Source organism: Crocuta crocuta, unplaced genomic scaffold, assembly GCF_008692635.1.
Source record: "Crocuta crocuta isolate KB4526 unplaced genomic scaffold, BGI_CrCroc_1.0 scaffold15, whole genome shotgun sequence".
NCBI classification, from domain to species: Eukaryota; Metazoa; Chordata; class Mammalia; order Carnivora; family Hyaenidae; genus Crocuta; species Crocuta crocuta.
In genome coordinates this window covers 2662436-2682474 of record NW_027530508.1, presented here as the reverse complement: position 1 = coordinate 2682474, position 20039 = coordinate 2662436, and the positions used below count along the sequence as shown (strand labels likewise).

General features: G+C 50.8%; 1 protein-coding gene across 2 annotated transcripts in view; it reads left to right on the top strand.

Annotated features, from left to right (window-relative positions):
• STK35 (serine/threonine kinase 35) overlaps nucleotides 1–20039 on the top strand; it is a 40169-nt gene that overhangs the window by 190 nt on the left and 19940 nt on the right. The window contains exons 1-4 of one of the 2 annotated variants that reach the window (XM_077766989.1): nucleotides 1–92; nucleotides 687–1284; nucleotides 13815–14564; nucleotides 14711–14843. The exon at nucleotides 1–92 is cut by the window's left edge and continues 190 nt beyond it. In XM_077766989.1, coding sequence (XP_077623115.1) covers nucleotides 1–92; nucleotides 687–1284; nucleotides 13815–14527 — 1403 coding nt within the window. In that variant the 3' untranslated portion in view covers nucleotides 14528–14564; nucleotides 14711–14843. Of the gene's footprint in view, nucleotides 93–686; nucleotides 1285–13814; nucleotides 14565–14710; nucleotides 14844–20039 lie in introns of those variants that run through there. The other variant, XM_077766988.1, reaches the window with a different exon arrangement.

The following is a 20039-nucleotide window of genomic DNA, read 5'->3' as shown; positions in this document are numbered from 1 at the left end:
ACCGGAGGCAGCCCTGGCCCGGACCGGACCATCCCCGGCCCGGGGCGCCAGGGGGGAAACGGGCCGCCCGGAAATGGAGGCGCGCCGGTCAGGTAAGGGCGCAATCTGCGGAGTCACAGCAGGCGCCGAGGCTGGAGCCACCCCCGTCACCTCGGACGCTTGGGGAGGGCAATCGGCCTCCCAGTTGGGCGGGCTTAGGGACGCGGAATTTCTAACCCCACCCGCCGCCCTCCAGGACTTGGGTCCGTCCGCCGGGCTCAGCTCGGGCTTAATTCAACGGACTGTTTACACCCGGGAGAACCTAAAGCGGGATGCGGGGAGGGGTATCCCAGAGGAGACCGGGCAGGGAAAAAGATTTCCGCAGTCAAAGTTGCTTCTTAAGGCAATTCTCTTAAATTGTAAAGACTGCTGGTCCTTGTTTTTCCTATTCTTGGGCGACAGTTTAACTGAGAGGGCGGGGACGTTTTGCGTTTCTTTCCGGTTCCCCCTCTGAGCCACAGCCTAGTGGTTTCGTCTTTCCCGCTTTCCCCTCCCCTCCCCTGTTCAGTCATCAGCCGCGGCTTCCGTCTTAAAGGGGCCGCGGCGGCCGGAGGAGGAGAAGGAGGAGGTGGGACGCCCTGCGGCCTGCGCTCCTACCTGGCCTCCCTGCTTCGGCCTAGTTGGTTAACCAATCCTTTCGCCAGCAGGTCACAATCCAAGGTCCCACTCCTCCACGTCCCGGGGCCGGACGGAGGGATGAGGCAGGGGGGACCCGGGCAGCGCCGTTGCTGCTCCCCCCGCCGCCCGCAGCCATGGAAACGGGGGAGGAGGACGGCGCCCGCAGAGGTACACAAAGCCCCGAGCGGAAAAGGCGAAGCCCAGTGCCGCGGGCGCCCAGCGCGAAGCTGAGGCCGGCAGCGGCCCAGGCCATGGATCCGGTGGCAGCCGAGGCCCCGGGCGAGGCCTACCTGGCGCGGCGGCGGCCAGAGGGCGGCGGCGGGTCGGCGCGGCCGCGGTACAGCCTGTTGGCAGAGATCGGGCGCGGTAGTTACGGCGTGGTTTACGAGGCAGTGGCCGGGCGCAGCGGGGCCCGGGTGGCGGTCAAGAAGATCCGCTGCGACGCCCCCGAGAACGTGGAGCTGGCGCTGGCCGAATTCTGGGCCCTGACCAGCCTCAAGCGGCGCCACCAGAACGTCGTGCAGTTTGAGGAGTGCGTCCTGCAGCGCAACGGGCTAGCCCAGCGCATGAGCCACGGCAACAAGAGCTCGCAGCTTTACCTGCGCCTGGTGGAGACCTCGCTCAAAGGTAGGAGCGCCACTGGCCGGCCCGCCCCCACGGGGCCCAGACCCACTCCCCTGGATGGCCCGGCCCCAATTGACCCCCCAGGCCCTGGTCCCGGTCCTGTCACCCTGGGCCCAGACACACCCTCCTTTCCCGGGCCCAGGCATTTGGGCCCTCTTCTCATCTCGGGACCCCCGATCAGTCCCTGGTTCAAACGTTAGCTGGTGTTTTTCTAAAACGGGCTCATTAAGTGCTAACCATTAACTTAGCAAGTACTCCATAAAGGTGAACTGTTACTACTTCTAGCACTTTGAAGCTCCCTAGAGGAAGAGCAGGGGTTCAGAGTTGGTGGAAGACCTTCTGCAGCCCCCTCTCTAGGGCCTCTTCTCTTTCCCTCCCAAAGCAAACAAAAAGAACTTTACTGGACCCACCCACACCTCCTCCCTGTCTGGTTCCAAAAGTCCTGACACCCTCCAGCTCCACCCCCACACTTTTACTTCCTAGTGTTCATTTTTCTCGAGACCCCGGCACATCCCAGGGCAGTCAGGCAAACTGGTGGGTTTCCTGGCTAAGTCCTCTGGGGCCTGCAGAATAATAACGCCCCAGGAGGGCGTAGAGCTGTCATGTAACTTGTAACACCTTTTCCCTCCTTTCCTCTCTTTTACATACTTAATCTTTTTCTTAACTCCCTGAGGCTGGCTGTCCTGGGTGTTTTTCTTCATAGTGAAGACGGGGCCCAGCGAGGCAAGGGAGCTTTGCGACTCATGGGAAGGCCAATCCTGGTTTCTGGGTTTTGGCTGCAGTTAGGAGGGGAGTGAGTTCATCCTGAGCGTTCAGTTTTGTTCAGACTCCAAGTAGCCCAGGCTCTCTTCAGAGAGGGGAGGGCAGGTGGCTTCGAAAGGTCTTAGGAGACCCTCTCAAGGGAGAGGTTCCCAATCTGATTGAGTCCTAGCTATGTCCTAAATGTCTTACAGAGTGATTCTACGTAATCTTGAAAGTAAACCCTCTCCTTTTTCTATAAGTGAAGGATTAGAGGTGAACAAATAGAAGTTGATGAGGTTAATCAGCTTGTATAGGAAAGTTGGGTTTCTTTACAGTTTTTCAGAGCTTGAATGACAGTGAACCCAGATCTGTCTTAATTCAAGGCCTAGATTGTTTCAGATGGGTTAACGATGCCCTCACTTCCCAGCAGAAAAAGTTGGAACTGACCTTTTAAGAACCGGATGGGGTTGGAGAGGGCATTTTATTTGAAGCTTTTGCCTGATTTTAGTCTCCTACAGCCCATCCCAAGAGAACTCTGTCCCATTTCAGGTGTTTGGCGGTGGGTTGAGGGCCAAGATCGGTAACACCTGGAGTTTTTTCAAAATAGGTTTTTACTTTTGATGCCCAGTTTTCTTCCATCCTAAAAAGCCCACTCTCTCCCTGGGGCAAATACATTTGTTTTGCAAAGACTTTATCCAGGAGATTTGAGCTTACCTGTGTTCTACAGGCCCTACACTTTCATTCTCAGGCGGTCCATCTTCACAGAATAGTCTGGACTTCCATAATACAGGACTGCCGTGGGATGTGGGAATTCACACTTTGCCACTGATCCCCTTCTACCCCGGGTTCATTGAGGCCCATCTTGAAGCTTCCACCTGGGTGTGAAGTCTTGCCTTCCTCTCCTTACATCTAAATCCTGTTCACATTCTCTCGCATGTAGCAGTTTGTCCAATCTCCACAGTAAACGGTCGCAGCATAGTCTGGTGGTTAATACCATAGGCTTTGGTGTTAGGCTCGCTTTCAATCGTGGCCTGTCTGAACTGACTGCATGAGACATTCAAGTTGTTTAAAACCTGTGGGAAAGCATTCCTTTATCCAGAAGATAAGTGTGCCTATGTCCCGAAGCGGCTGTGCACTCTGGGAATGTCCCGACGTGCTCAGATAAGGAGGAACTAGCAGCCTCAATAAGTAGAGTCCACATTTTGCATCCTCTTTCATCATCCCTTTTGAGATTCACTCTGCTTGTTCAAGTTTCCGAAAACTTGTTGGACCATGGAGCACATCCTGTTGTATCTGTTGTCATTAACACCAGGTTGAGGGGAAAACTGGTATCTTCTACCACACAATTCTAATTGTGTGAATGAAAACAAAACCGGTCTAGAGAAAGGAAATAATGTTGCTTCAGGCCACACACATTAATTGTCCCTTTCAGTTGTTGGGAGTCTTCTCAAGTATGGGAGCCTCTGCGTGGGTCAGGTAACCGTCTGGGCTCAGGGCAGTAGAGGAAATGTAGACAACCTCGCTTTTGAAACCGACATTGAAATTTACATGTCAAATGTAAATTTAGGAAGCTGTAAGTAGGCATTGTTTTCTGCTATTAGTATTAAAGTAAAGAACAAAAAGACCCACATTACTCAAAGTTAAGCTTTCCTGCCTTCAGCTTCCAAAATTTGCAGTTTCAATCAGCCCTGGGGTGCTACAGCTTGCTGTTTCCACTTAGAAATGTCAAAGCTGGAAGGAATCTTCGAGATAATCTGGTTCAACCCTGTCATTAAACTCTTCTGCAGTCATCTTTTGCCCAGTCTCCTGCAATTTAGAATAATTTTGAAATGGACCAAAAAAGTGTTAATCTGATTTTAAAGTCTCAGTTGAACCAAATCCACGTACTTTTAGTCCCCATAGTAGCATTTCTGGAGATTGGGGGGAGGGAAGAGGACAGTCTTTGCCCCAAAGGAACTTAGTTTGGAAAGTTTGAGGACCTGTGGAAGACATAAGTGCTAATCAGGGTCACCAGAGGAAAAGGCAAGTGGTCTGGTTAACAAGGGCTTTCTACAGAGTGTTGCACAGGATCGACAGGAAGATAATCTAGAGTTAGCCAGGAGTTGGCAGAGAAGGTAGGCTTGGAAGACGGATGTGTAGGACCTTGTAGCTAGGTAAAGAAGAAAGGGGATTTATTTCAGAGTTGGGCCAGAGAATAGTTGGGGTTTTTTTTTTCTCCTCAGTATCTGCTGTCTAGGGAATACACAGTAGGCACTCTATAGTCTTAATCATGTGACCTGTGAATCCAATGTCGAAAAGAAAAGAGAAACTTAATGTAGTTCTTGGTCTCTTCCAACTTTGTTTGATCGCTTCTAGGTCGCCTGTCCTTCCCTTCTCTGAACGTAGACCATGTAGAGTGTCAAGTAGAGAACAGAAGTTTCAGAGTCAGTGGAAGGAACCAAGCCTAGAAAAGAGGACTTGCCCCCACGAGTTAGTGCTAGCCTCCCACGCTTTCTTAAACCAGATTAACAATCCTTTAAACTATTTGGCTGATGAGCTGATGTCTTTGAGTTTTTTGTGAGAAGTATGAAAAAGCTAGAGTTAAAACATCAACAGTTGGCTTCTATCCCCTTGTTTCCATTGCCAAAGGACCCTGTCCCAAATGCACCTAAAACTAAATTCAAGATTGCTGCTGCTTAGACAGCAGACCAGGGGCACCTGGGTGGCTCAGTCGGTTAAGTGTCCGACTTCGGCTCAGGTTATGATCTCGCAGTCTGTGGGTTCGAGCCCTGCATCGGGCTCTGCTGACAGCTCAGAGCCTGGAGCCTGTTGCAGGTTCTGTGTCTCCCTCTCTTTCTCTGCCCCTTCCCAGCTTGTGCTCTGTCTCAAAAATAAATAAACGTTAAACAAAAAAAAAGACCAGTCTAAGACTCCGTGTCAGGCTAAACTCAAATTCTGGAGGTCTTTCTAATGCACACACTGATCCTTCTGACAACAAATGAGGGATTTATATATATATATACACACACACGCACGCACGCACAGAGGACAAACGCAAGGCTCGTAAAACCAAAGAAGTTTGGGGAAAGCTGGGGGGTCTAGCTTATCCCGTCTGGGGAAGACTCAAGTTCTGCTGCACCAACTGTTTCACTTCACGTTTACTATATCAAGAGATCTTTAGGTGGCCTCACGTGGGTGAGAATCTAGGTCCTTGGGAAGTCTGGTCTGTGCACCTATAGGCCCAGTGGCTACGGCGAGGCAGGCACTGCATCAGGAGAGGCTCTGCAAAGTTTCCTCCATGGGGCATGCAGAAGACACAGGCCCAAGGGGCTGCAACTCAAGGTCATGAGTGGTGGGTAGCCTAGAAAACAGCAGAGGCTCCCTCTGGAGTAGACTAAGCTGAGGCCAGAGTTCTGCGGGGTGGGAAACTGGGGGCTTAGCCGGGGATTGGCTTGTCAACCTACAGACCACCCCCACCCCAGCCTGTTGAGCGCTTAGGAAAACCGAATCCCTCCACCCCTACCCCTAGAAAGCAACTCTGAATTATCTAGAAGTCGGTACTGTAATTACCCCTATTTTACAAGTGGGGAGACTGAGGTTTGCGAGCTTGCCCAGTGTAACACAGCCAAGCAAATAACCAAACTGGGAACTGAGCACAGGTGTTAGAGCTCATCTCCATTCCCCTTACCAGCTGTGCTGAGCTCTCGGGACAGGTGGCTTAAGTTCTGGGTGCTTCTGTTTTTTTCCTGGTGGTTAAATGGGCATAATCATGTTTTACTCCGAAACTAATGGCTACTGTTCTTAATTATGTACTAATCAGTGCTTAGCACTGCTGGTTCCTATGCGCCCCCCCCCCAATGTCTCACCTGCCAGGGACCCTGTTCCTCCCTTCTGCTCTGCTCCTGAATGTCTGGAGACATGCAGACTTCTCTCTTACTGCTGACTGCCTGCCTTCTGCGTGCACTGGGAATTTGAGATCTCAGCCTCAGGAGACGGGAACAGCCCTTGCTTAATTGAGAGTTTGGGCTAATTGAGTTGCACTGGGTAGGCTTTTTATAGTGCAAATTCCCAAGAATTGCTCAGCCTCCTAGAAAACGTCCGTTCACTTTTGACTTGGATTTGGCCTTCAGTAGGGTCCTTAGTGACTCCAGAATTCTGGACCCTGACCTAGTTGTCCGTAATGTACGTATTCTGCATGCCTACTACTAGAACTTTCTCCCTTGTTGTTGAAGCTCTAGCTCACAATTCTCCTCTTGTTTCATTTCACCCAGTTATTGAGCACCTACTGTGTATGAGGCACACCAGGAGGCCAGAGACCTGGTTTCCTCCCGCCATGAGTGCCCAGTCTAATGGAGGAGACGGGCAGAGCACAATGGATGTTACTTCACTGTGGCCTGTGAGAGCGAGGTGCTCCAGGGGAGTGGCTGCCAGGAAGGCGGACTAAGTTTAGGGCAAGAAGGAGGAGTTGTAAAAGGGTAAACAGAAGCAATCTGGGCAAGAGGGGAGGTGTAGGTAGGTGGTAAGGCCCTCACACGTGAGAGGAAGGAGTTGGCCGCCGAGGGTTACTTCCCACTCCGTGCCTGGCTGGCAGAGTCCGCATTCTAACAAGACCCCTGTCGTGTTCTAGAACTAATAGCTGGCCCCAGTATTTTCATGCTCCTTTTCTCATTTAATCCTCTCACTTGAACTTGGGAGATTGGTTTTCTTAGACAGGAGAAAGTCCAGATCTGTGAAGGTCAAGTAACTTGTCCAGTACCACCAGCGAAGGGTCTGCTCTAGATTTACATCCAGATGCCCTTTCCAGTCTCTGCGTCCTTGATGCGTTGCCTTACGACTGTCAGAGGGCCCCCAGTGGTGTCCAGGCACGTGAACACAATTAACGCTCAGTAGTTGTTTACTCTGGCATCCAGATAGCACGCAGAATTGGTCCTGTGTCCCCGTCAAGGCTTCCAGTGGCCTCATGAGGTAGATGTCTCCCAATTTATGGAAATGAAACCAATTCATAGGGTCTTACGACACTTGCCCAGGGTCACACAGCCATGTAAGTGGCAGAGTCGTGGCGGCGACCCTTGGCCTGGCTGGCTCCACAGCCCTTGTCCTTTGCTGCTAGGCCTACGGGTGCTTGGCCTCTCGGCCTCTGTAGGCCACTGTATCTTTGTCTTGACAGCCACCATCAGGGGTTAATTGTCTAGAGCCCAGTGACATTTGACTAATCCTGTGAAGTACTTTGCACACACCCTCTGTGTGGATACTGGACCCAGCCTCTTCATAGTGACCTGACACAGCCCAAGGTCATTGAGACTAGGACCAGGGCTCGGTCGGTGTGCCCCTCTTTCTCTTAGGGAAGATGGGATTGTCTTCCAGAAGGGTCTTCTTCAGCATCTTCTCAGGACCAATTTTCAGCTGAACCACTCCTTTAAAACTTAATACATTAACGTACAGCTTTTAACTAATCAAAAGCCGGGAGGGCTGCCGTCATAATGAATTCAAAGCTCATCTTCCTAGATTTTTTTCCTTATTCCTTTTTCTTCTATTTAATAAATTTTGTATTAAACTTGACATCTGACATGATGGTATGTGACCTCTTTTGACTTCTTATTTAAGTAAATTAGAAGTATAACATGACCCTTCAAAGCTTTCAACCAAGCAGCGGTACCACAATTATGCACTAACTCTTCTTGGGTCGTCATTTCCAATCCTTCGCCTTTTTTCTTTTTCTTTTTTTTAATGTTTGTTTATTTTTGAGAGATGGAGAGAGACCGAGCATGAGCTGGAGAGGGGCAGAGAGAGAGGGAGACCCAGAATCCGAAGCAGGCTCCAGGCTCTGAGCTGTCAGCACAGAGCCTGATGTGAGGCTCGAACCCATGAACCGTGGGATCATGACCGGAGGTGATGTCGGACGTATAACCCACTGAGCCACCCAGGTGCCCCATCCAGTCCTTCACTTTTTGTTGTATCAGATACGAATTCTGGTGCTTTGGGTGCTTACTGTGCCCTTCTTGCTGCCGTTGGTGATATTTTTTGTGGGGTGTTTTTTATGGTTTTTTTGTTTTTTTTTATTTTTAATTTTTTTTTTTTTTGGTCTTTTTTGGTATTAGACTAAATTCCTAGAGTGAGGTTTTTTTTTTATGTCGAACGGATGGAGCATTTTGAAGACTTGTTATACATATTGGTGAGCTGTCTCCGCACATTTCAGTCAAAATCCTAATTTGTGCTCTGCTGAAAAATGAATCTGGATGTTGTGTGGTTGGACTATCAACACTAGGGACTAGGTGAACATTCAGCTCCTTGGGGGCATATGTATGTGAACTTAACAAGGACCTCACTTCACAGTGTGCCTTAGAACGACTAAGTGTTCCATTCTGCTGCTGGCACTAAGGCAGTAGTAGAACGTCATGGTTAGGAATCCGGGCTGTAGGAGCGCCTGGCTGGCTCAGTCGGCTAAGCGTCCCATTTCAGCTCAGGTCATGATCTCGCGGTTCGAGGGTTCGAGCCTCACGTCGCACTCTGTACTGACAGCTCAGACTCCAGAGCCTGCTTTGGATTCTGTGTCTCCCTCTCTCTGCCCCTCCCCTATTCATACTCTGTTTCTCTCTGTCTCAAAAAAAAAAAAAAAAATCGAGACTGGGCCCTGCCTCTTCCTAGCCATGAGACCATAGGCAACTAATCTTGAGCCTTTGTGTCCTCACCTGGAAAGGGGGATATAATTACGGTCTAAGTAGAGAGGGGTTTGGAGTAGGAAGAGGATTGGCTAGAGCACTCTCTCCATTCTTCCTTTCCATCACCTAGGACATGCGATGTTCCTGAGTTCGGTTGATTGTAAACCTCCCAGGACCTTCCCCTCCATGCCCTTCTCTCCTCCCTTGCCAGCCCTTTCTTCTTTGGGTTTCAGAAACTCTTGCTGAATCGCTCAGCTGCTGGTCTGTCTTCCATCTTTTAACTCCTCGTGCCTGCAGAAGGAACTTGTTTCCGCGATTCTGAGACCTTTAGCATCTTGGGACTCAGAACCCAGCTGAAACCGTGCTGGGTGGTGGTGTATTAGCCACTCCGTCTTCTGTAAACGGTATGTCTTAAAATCAGGGACTTAAGATTCAGTAAGCAGTGTATCATTCTAAAATACGTCAACAGCTTTTATTTCCCATTTCTCAGAGCCTAAGTTCAAATCCTTCAGTCTGCCCGTCACTGACTCTTCTGACCTGACTCCAGTGTCTTCCCCTCCAGCCTCCTTTCTGCCCATCTATCTCCTCAGTCCTTCTCTTCTGCGCCGACCAGGTTACTTGGGTCCCTCGCTGCAAGCTCACACCAGCCCTGTGTGGTGTGTGACCCTGCTCAGTGGTCACTCTTGAGTGGTGGCCGCCTGCCTTTCTCTCCTAACCACCCTTCCCACTCCTCGGGCAGAACTGTGCCCTGTTCCTTGCTCCCTTAGCTGTGGTTAGTCACTCTTGTCTCTGAAGACCAGAATCCTTTGCGAGGGCAGAGACTACGGTTAACTCGTGTCCGGTGTCTGACGGGCAGTGTGTGCCCAGGAAACGTTTGAATGGAATTGACTGAGCAAGGAAATCCAACTTCTGGAGACAGCCTGGACAGAGGCTTATAACCCCCTGGATATTTTGTCTCCCTTCGTAGGAGGTTGCTGCTGTCCCAAAGCTCACACTGACTTGTCCTTATGCTTAGCCTATAGGCCTCAAGTCTCTGAACAAAGCAGGTGCCATTTTGTTGAGAGATGTAAACCCTACTGAGTCCACTGAGGAATGAGATGGGAGACACCTGCTTGACCCTTTTTCCCCCTCCCATTTTCTGTCTTCCAGGGAACTGGGGCATAGAATAGGTTTTGAAATCGAGTTTATTTTGTGGTCTCCTGGCTGCTGTTAGCCTTGAGGGGAAGGCTACCAAACTCTCCTGAAAGTGGGCCTGTCTTTCTTTAATCAAGATGCATTTCTTGGGACCCAGGTGACAGTGTTGTGTGGTAGAAGGACTTGGCAGTGGACATTCACATCCTACCCAGCCAGTCATGCCGGTGATGATCTTGGGCAAGTTACTTAACCTTTTGTTTAGTTTCCCCACCGATAAAACTGTGTCCGGAGAAAGGAGACTGTTCCCACGTTGACCCTTAAGTGGTGCCTGGGACCCAGAGGCCAGTGGCCTCTTCCAGGTTAATTTACCTCAAATCCTTTAACAGTTAGAGGTAACAGTCTTCTGTCCCCCCCACCCCCCACCCCCCTTGGGGAAGCTAAATTTTTAGCTCCTACTCACCTTACAGAACTGTCAGGCTATACCAGACAAAGGAATTATAAAATTTACTTTTGTTTCTGTCCATTCAAAAAGACTGGAAGCCTCACGTGAGGTTTCAACTACTAGATGGTGCATGAGTATTCCAATTACATGTCCCAAAACGGGGTAATCACGGGGTGGCCTGGTGACCGCTGGGCCCGCTGGAAGATGGACGGGTGCCAAAGTCCCGTGGGTCACCTGACCTTCATGAGCCCCCTGCTGACTGGTGGACCCCAGTGACGTGTCTCCAGGAATCCTGTGCTTGGTAATCCCTGGAAGCCTGAGCGCTTTTTCCTTCCCTGGTGTGCAAGCCCCTTGGTACATGACAAGGTTAGGGCCATGGCTGGTCAGAAGAGGGACATTACCTGGGGGATCAGGCCAGCACCCGGTCGGCTGGCATTCAGGCAGGGCCCAAAGGTTCACATTCAGGTGTACCTGCAGAGATCTGGGGAGAGGGGAGGTCTTCTAGGGAGAGAGCACCTCAAAACCCATCTGGTCTGGCTAGAACATGGGTTTGGCTCTTAGAGCGTCAGCAATACGATAGGATCCTCCGCTTTCATTTTCTGACTTGTCTCCTCTGGTTCCTAACATGTGGGAGCTTCACTCCATGGCCTATACAGCACCAGGGTTAGTGGGAATCGTGGCTTCCTCGGACTTGGCTGAGGCCCAGGAGGGCTGTTACTGATGGTTAGGATGTCCTTTCCCTGAAGTATCTTAGGTTCTGCGAAGGAGACCTTTTGCCCGAGACTTAACTCCCAGGAATATGTGGCGTAGGCGTCCCTCTCATTGGGTAGATGAGGCAGAGGTTCAGAGAGGTTTGGCCTTCCCTCCCAACCTTTGCCCAAGGTTCTAGCCATCCTTCTGCGGTATCTCCGTCCCTCCTTGTTTTCCATTGAACTAATAAACCACCGAGTTAACCGGTGGAGCTGGCATCTAACCCCAGACCCCCTCACCTTCCAGCCTTACCTCCTAACCTCTCTGTTTCCTTGCCCAGCCTTGCATCTCCGCATTATTGCAAAAATGCATCAAGGGCCACGTGCCCTCCCTCCCTCCCTCTTGCTGTGAGGTGGGTAGGGGCCCAGGTAGACAGTCTTCCGGGAGGAAAGGGCTGGAATTCTCATATGCCTCATATGTCAGGGAGTAGGCAGCTTGGGGATTCCTGCACAGAAACACACGCTGCAGTTTTCTTACGAAATGAGCCCACAGCCGCTGCCTATGCAGGGCAATGCCTCTTGCCTCTGGGAAAAGTAGCCGCCGTTCCCTGTTTTCCATTCTGTTACGCTCGCTGATGCTGTGTCTGATTCGGAGACTGCTGCTTCCTGACCAGTGCTTTCCTCTCTCCCCAGCGCCCCCTCATGTGGCATCTACTGCGCTTCCATTCCCCCAGAGCTAGCTCTTGGCTCCTGTGGCCCATCTACCCCCCTCCCCCACCCGCACCCCCATTCCCTGCTTCTTAGGGCCCTTGTTTACCCTTCTTTTCTTTCCCCTGAGTCCTTCTAACCTGGACCTACAATGCAGTCTGTTTTGCCACTTGTTTTCTTTTTTACTTTAGTTGCCATGGTTACCAACTTTGTATATAAAGTAATCACCATTCTCCACCCTCTATTTCCCCACTTTTGGTGAAAAAGTTTCACTGTTTTCTGATGATCACCCTTGCCGAGGGAACTTGATGGCTTTTTAATCGCTTCCTTTCTGGCTGTACCACCAGCAAGCCTTTCTTGCCCTCCTTTTTACAGTCTTTCCTCTGGAGTCTGGATTGATCCGGGCTTCAGATCACTGCATCCTCCTGCAGTGTTTTCAGATAAAGAACCTCAGCCCACCGGAGCCAGTGACCTAGAAGGAGGATTATGAGGTGGGAAAGAGCTAATTTAACAACAACAACAACAACAAAACACCCATCTGCCCTAAACTGGTTCTACCTGTATTGCTTTGGTTGTGAGTAATCTAAACAAATTATATAATTACAGGGGAAGTGTGGTCTGACAGATCGTGGTCAAAACCCCAGAGCTTTAGCCTTATTCATCTATCAGTCTGGCCTCAGCCTAGAGCTCCCCAAAGTGGCGGCTTCCGGCGGCCGGACTGCCTTTGGAGGTTGTGGGAAGAGGTGTGGCTCTTGGTCTCTGGTGGAATAGGGACACTATAGTAGGGATCTGAAGACTGACTGTCTTTCTTCGGTCATTAGATCGGTCCCGAATGATCCAGAGGACCGCCCCCAGCGGGCCTGGCCTTTTCATCAGCAAGATAATCCATCTGCCTGTTTAGACTCTGGGGGCAGTAGTCCTCAAGTAACTTCCCTGGAAGGACCCAGTGTGCCACTAATTGCTCTACAAAAACAACATTGGAATTGGTTGGGAGATGCCAATCAGCAGCTTTCCTGGAGTTTCTTTGGTTCAAAAGGAAAGACTTCTGGAAAGAGCAGGAGCTTCCGGCCCATGCAGTTTGATTCAAACCTGTGTGTCTACTTTGGACTCCCCTGTTCCGCCAGACTTCCTGTTTATGCCTCTGGTCCATTTGTTCCTGAGTTTCGTTATCCATCCCATCTCTCAGCCTGGACCTCTCTTGCCCCGTGCCCACTGATCTGCCTGTCCTTTACATGTAACTCTGGGTCTTGCGCCTCCCTCCTGACTCCCAGATCTGGCACCTCCCACCCTCCCTTCCCTGTTCCCTAAACGTTGACCTTGAGGCAGATACTTCAGATGCTTACTGGTTTAGATCCCTGTTATCTCCCTGAAGCCCCACTTTATGGAGACAGGAGCCTGTTCTATAACTCCCCTGTGCCGGGCAGATGTGGTGGGCAAGCAGGAAGCGCCGGTTGGAGTATGCTCTGAAATCAACAAAACTGTAGCAGCCATTCTCGCTGCATTGACCAAAGTCCTACAGGTCGCAGGAGGGAGGGCAGGAAAGGCCCTTTGCCTGGGGTGGATTAACAGACCTTTAATGGCCTCTGTGCACACTCGACCTTGTCCGGTGTGCAGTCCCGTCAGCTGGGGGGGTATGATGCTGCCTGTTGGGAGGCACGGTAACCATGCCCTGGACTCTTCAGTCTCTGTGAGCCTCAGCTTCATCTTTTACAATGGGGTGGTTTCCTCCTACCTCCTGGGGGGTGGTCAATGTTAAATTGAACGCCAAGGGCCAGCATAGGTATTCCGTGAGTGATTGATTACATGTGGCCCTGTACAGGTGGCACAGCAGAAGCAAACTTGGGAAGGTGAACTAAGTGCAGTTGCTTCCTGGTTATTCAGCCAGCCAGTCAGCATTAAGCCAGTTAGTACCCAGGCGTCGGGTGATTCCCGAGCCAGGGGTCTGACACCAGTGCCTGCAGCCCGTGTCACTCCTGCCTTGTTGACCCTGACTCCTCCTGTGTGCGTAGGGATGGGCCTGCGTGTGCAGTGTTGGCTCAGTGCCAGTCTTGCTGGTCTTCTTGGACTGGAGCACTGTCACCAGCGTCCTTCTTGCCTTAGCGTGCCACGTGCCCGTAGTCTGACAAGGGGTGTGAATGTGTCCGTGGCACTCAAGCTCTTTCCGGTCTTCTTTTGATTTAGGAGAAAGGATCCTGGGTTATGCCGAGGAGCCCTGCTATCTCTGGTTTGTCATGGAGTTCTGTGAAGGCGGAGACCTGAATCAGTACGTCCTGTCCCGGAGGCCGGATCCGGCAACCAACAAAAGCTTCATGCTACAGCTCACGAGCGCCATTGCCTTCCTGCACAAAAACCACATCGTGCACAGGGACCTAAAGCCAGACAACATCCTCATCACAGAGCGCTCTGGCACCCCCATCCTCAAGGTGGCTGACTTTGGGCTGAGCAAGGTCTGTGCTGGGTTGGCCCCCCGAGGAAAAGAGGGCCATCAAGACCACAAAAATGTGAATGTGAATAAATACTGGCTGTCCTCAGCCTGCGGCTCGGACTTCTACATGGCCCCCGAAGTCTGGGAGGGACACTACACAGCCAAGGCCGACATCTTTGCCCTGGGCATTATCATCTGGGCAATGATAGAACGAATCACTTTCATTGACTCTGAGACCAAGAAGGAGCTCCTGGGGACCTACATCAAACAGGGGACCGAGATCGTCCCTGTCGGTGAGGCGCTGCTAGAAAACCCAAAGATGGAGTTGCACATCCCTCAGAAACGCAGGACTTCCATGTCTGAGGGGATCAAGCAGCTCTTGAAAGATATGTTAGCTGCTAACCCACAGGACCGGCCTGATGCCTTTGAACTTGAAACCAGAATGGACCAGGTCACATGTGCTGCTTAAAATTCAGGGCAAAGCATCTTGAGTGTTGTTAAACTAGGTGAGTGTAACTCCTTTCCTTCTGCATGCGCACTCCCTGGACTGGATTCCTTGTCCTGGGCCCTTGGGGGAGCCCCCGTGGTGTTAGGGGGAGATTGTAGGGTTCAAGACCACGATTAGAGACAACCCCCTTCCTTCCCCCCACAGGTCTTGAGGAGGAGATCTGTGGGGTGGAGCAAGAGCTGGAAAGTCTAGCCAAGTTTTCTGAGTGGACGTTGTGTTTGAGCCGAGTCTCAAGTTTTTTTAGACATGCTTTTCCTCATCCCTTAATAAACATTTACTGGAGAAAATGTGCAAAAGAGGTACGGATGGCTTTTTTTCAGAGAATAAATGCTCCCCCCTCCCATTGTATCCCTCCTGCGCACACGTGCGATTCTGCATGGTTTAGCTCATGCTATATTTAGGCACGGTTTTGTGTCCTGCCCTTTCAGCGCTAATCTGAGCATTTCCCCATGTGATGCTTGGAAAGTACGGTTTTCGATCGTTGGGCATTCCATTACATGTGCTGTAATGTAACCTTTTGCCTTCTTTATTATTATTATTTTTTTAATGTTTCCTTATTTTTGAAAGAGAGCACAAGCAGGGGAAGGGCAGACAGAGAGGGAGAGGGAGACACAGAATCCGAAGCAGGCTCCAGGCTCAGCTGTCAGTACTGAGTCTGACCTGGGGCTCGAACTCATGAACCATGAGATCATGACCTGAGGCAAAGCTGGACACCGCCCGACCAACTGAGCCACCCAGGCGCTCCACCTTTCGCCTACTTTAGCTATGTGATGGGTTTTCTCCATCTTAGATACTGCAAATGATGTGGGAGTGAATATTCTTATATGGAAGTCTTGGCCTATTTTAAGAGATTGATTCAGGCTTTCGTTTGTCAGGTGCTGAGCCCTGCAGTGGTCAGCAAATGCAGAAATGGCCCCATCCTCATGAATTCTGCAGCTTAGTTGGGGAGAGAAACACTAGTCAGTACTTAACCATAGTTGCTTTACCACAAAGGACCTATGGTATTAAGGGAAATGAGCCTTTTAGGGGACTTGGGGATTTGGGGGTCTGGGTAGCATTCCAGGTAAAAGGACTATAGCCTCCACAGAGGACCTGAAGCCAGAGGCGGCCTAGCGCCTTTGAGTGCCTTCGCTGGTTTGGGGTAGTGAAGAAAGCAGGCCCGTGGTAGAGACTGTGACCTGCCGGGAGAGCAGACGGAGCTGAGATGGAGAACCCCAAAGTGTGTGCCAGCAACAGCAGTGGTAGGTGGTTCAGTTGGACCTGAGTCTGAGGTGTGAGCAAGGAATATAAGATCAGAAATCAGGTGGAACCAGGGACCCTGGAATCTGACCCTGACTTCGTAGGCATCTGGGCACCACCTGCGGAGCATTTGGAACTTCCGGCACATGCGAGTTGAGTTGAACTGGAGCCTGCAAGACCAGACAGGGCCAATTAGTTCACTCCCGCCAGGAGGGATGTTGTTGAACCTGACATTGAGTAGCCCTGAGGATGGAGGAGTGCCTGGATCTTCGGGGCAGGCAGTTGGCACAACAGCTGGCCGGATGTGAAAGTAGAAGGAACTAACTCACATTTGGGAAGATTCATGGCAATATACATACACAAGTGCTGGCTGGTATATTGGTCAGATTTGAATCATGTTCACATCATTCAGCCTAGTTTTGTGGGAAGGAGGGAAAAGAACGTGACTACCAAATATGCCAGGTGGCTGGTAGCATCTGGTTTCACCTTTGCAGCTCTGCAAGGAGCGAAGTCATTTATCCATCCACTGTCCTCATTTAAGGACAGGTGTATCTTCCTCCCTGCCTTCTACCTTTTTTTCTTACTAGGGCAGCCTGCAAATACGCTACTCTTAAATTTGCTGAATCCTTGAGATGAGGCCATGAGGGGTGGTGCTGATCCAAGGGGCCACATTGGACACAAAGACCTCGGTCCCCCGGGTGGCTTCTTAGTCCCTTCCTTTCCGTGCATCACCCCCAGCGTGCTAGTTGCTGTCGGTGAGTGCCGAGGGGAGCCCTGGTCACATCTGTTCTCCGTGAACTTCTGGATTGAGTCACCAGGTTAATTCTCCCTTTCCACAACCACTGAGCACTTTTCAGATGGAAGGCCAGTTTGTCCCACGGCCCCCCAGAAAGAGTGTTCCCTAAAGCTCGGCTGGGGACAGTGCTGTGTTAGGGCCCAGAAAGGGTTGGCGAGACCATGTTTGAGTCATGTTTCATGCGTCACTTCTCATTTCCATCTCCTTCTGCTTTTAAAAAACCTCTTAGAATTCAAGTTTGCCCTGGGGTAGGATGAAGGTTGTCATTGGAAGGGAGACCTGAATGTGGGTTAGAATTGTGCGGTTGTCACAACGAATTGAGATCAGGGCTCCGTTTGGACAGCCACAGCTGGGATTTGTGCTGTGTTGGAGGGCAAAGTTCTAGCTCATAGAGGGGTGGTTCCGTCAGGGAGGAGGAATAGATGACCTTGACATAAGATAAGATGGGGCATGTAGCCCCGCAAAGCGTCGCAGGCTCTGACTGCTAAGTGAGGACAACAGTTGGTCAGTCGGCGCCTATTTGGACAGCCTAGCCTGTCCCAGTGGGGCACTGAGAGGTGTGGGCCTGGGCCTGGGTCTGTACGAGCAGGAGCTGACCCTCGTTTGTGTTGCTAAAAGCTTCAAGAAGCAGTTGTGGTAGACATGAGCTGTATCTGGCCAGTTTAAGGAATCAGAGGCTTGAATTGGGATGAACTATTGTCCAGCCCTCACCCCCACCCCCCCACCNNCCCCTCCCCCCCACCCCACTCCCCATTTAAGGTTTATAGCTGGAGAAGCTAATTCCACATATTCAGCATGCTTGTTGGGAAACTATTTGCCAGGGAATCCGAGGCACAAAGACACGGTAGTAGATAACATAGACAAACATTCCTGGCAGTTGTGGGGCTTACATTCTGTTGGGAAGATGGACTTACAAGTAATACGTTTGAAAAAACTCAGTACTCTGGGGGCCTTAGGGCAGGACAAGGGCGATCGGAATACTGGGAGGGGGAGGGTAGAGGTGTACTTTCAAGTGGAAGAGATCAGGGTGAGTCTCTGAGACCGTGACATTTGAGTAAAGGTTAGGAGGAGTTGAGGGAGTGAGTCATGAGGATTCCTTGTTGGGGGGAAAAAGCATCCCAGACCGAGGGAAGAGCCAGAATAAAGGCTCAAAGACTGGATAGAGCAGGGAGGGGAGTGTAAGAAAAGAAGAAAGATAACCAGGAGTCAACTAGGGTAGGCCTTATAGGCCATTGTAAGGGGTTGGGGTTTTGTGCCTGGGTAAGGTGGAAAGTCCTGGGTGTGTCTGGATCTTTTGAAAGGATCATTGTGGCTGCCAGGCCTCAAAGGACAGGGGATAAGATAGGAGGCTCCTGTAGCAACCCAGGTGTGAGAGCATGGTGGCTTTGAACAGTGGAGCCAGGGAGGGGAGATTGGATTTGGGATGAGTTTTGAAGTCGCCAACAATTTCCTGCTAGATTGAATGGTAGGAGAGAAAGGAATCCCGGATGACTTAGAGGTTTTGGGAGCTTTTGGAAGGATGGGGTGGTCACCAAATGAGATGGGAGGGGCATCGAGGAACAGGTTTGGCTGGAGAAAGTTAGGCTTTGCTGTCATGTGAAAGTTTGGAAGGCCGAATTAGAGTCCATGCACAGCGGTAGAACAGGTAGAGGAGCCTGGGGTTCAGGGGTGAGATCTGGTCTAGAGGTAACAAATTTAGAGAGTGCCAAGGCGCCACAGTGGGCACAGAGTTCAAAGAGGGACCGAGCTCTGGGCCGTCTCCCAGTGAGGTTGGGGAGAAGGAAAGGAGCCAGAGAGGGAGGAGACCTGGGTCCGGTGTCCTGGATGCGGGATGAAGATGAGACCCCAGCAGGAGGAAGGCATCCGCCGTGGTCCTTATGCTGGTGGGTTGAGGGAGGGGAGGACTGAGGAGGACTGGCCTTTGGCTTCAGGGATTAGGAAGACATTGGCACTCACAGGCAGTTTGGTGGCACATAATGGGGTGGGTTTGAGAGGAAATGAGAGGAGTGGGAGACCGTGAGAGAAAGAGACCATGGACTCTCCAAGTTTGTGGTTTGAAGGCTCCATTCTCCTCCTGAAGTTGAGGGCTCCAGAGAGGTCCCGTTTTGGGTTCTATCTATGGATACTGGCAGAATTAAAAACTAAAGCAAATGTTTTAAATATTCCTTTCAAATGAACAAAAGTCAGTTACACTTTAACCTAAGCATCATTATTTTTGAGAAGTATTTTCAAAAACAAAAATTGAGGGAGTCTGCTCACTAGCGGCAGAGTTTTGTATTTCTGCAAATCTTTTCGCCATCCGCCAGTCAGTCGGCTGGGTTCTCCTATCTGCTTCTGACGTTAACCTGGTGCCACGTCCCTCATCATCATGTAACCTCCAGAAAACTCCACCATACGTGCCAGAGAGGAGGAAAGTAAAAAGGCAGATGTGTCTTGGTGTTAGCATGAAAAGGTTTGGCTCCGTGGAGTCCCGCGCTCCAGACCACCCTTTGGAGAGCCAGTGGTGTAGATGACTCCTGCTGAGGAGCTGTGTGTGGAGGGGAGCAGAGAAGTAGATGGCAGGCAGCTGGAGACCTAGGAAGGAAGAATCATTCAAGGTCCCAAATGACGGCATGGACCTCGTGTGTCCGTATTCCTTGCCAGCTTTCCTGTGGCAACCTGATGTGGCTCAAACTCCAGCCGTGTGTAGGCAACACTCTCGTCCCCGGTACCGGCGTAATGAGCTGCTTCTGTAACCTGGGGTTGTAGATTCAGAGTATTGTTCAAATCCGGGCCTCCTGGGTTGAGTTCTCTGCAGCAGTGAATGCGTGCACTCGGGGTTGGCAACACGGAGCTCCTCTGAAAAGAGTGTTGCCCAGTGGACTGTCCAGGACCCAGCGCTTCTGTTTTCATGGTTGGCTGGCTGTGTGACCTCAGGCAAATTGTTTTACCTCTCTGGCTTTTATTAAATCCCGTTAAACCCCATTTCATTAAACGGGGGTAGGTCCTATTTGTCTCATTGAGGTTTCATTGTCCATAAAACGAGGTAGATATTTTCTTGTTGAGGTTGTCGGAATCGCAAGAGGTTGTGCAAGTACCCTGTATAAACTGTAAATGAGATGCTAAATTTTAGCTACACACTTGGGTCCGAGGGAGAAGTATTGCCTTCTGTTCTCTCTGAGGACCGTGGTCTTTAGTAGCCTTGCCTCAGAGGGTTACCAGATTGCTTTTTTTTTTATTATTTTTTTTATTTTTTAATGTTTTATTTATTTCTAGGAGAGAGAGACAGACAGCGTGAGCAGGGGAGGGTCAGAGAGAGAGGGAGTCACAGGCTGAAACAGGCTCCAGGCTCTGAGCTGGCAGTCAGCACAGAGCCCGACGCGGGGCTCGAACCCACGAACCGCGAGATCATGACCTAAGCGAAAGTCAGACGCTTAACTGACTAAGCCACCCAGGCGC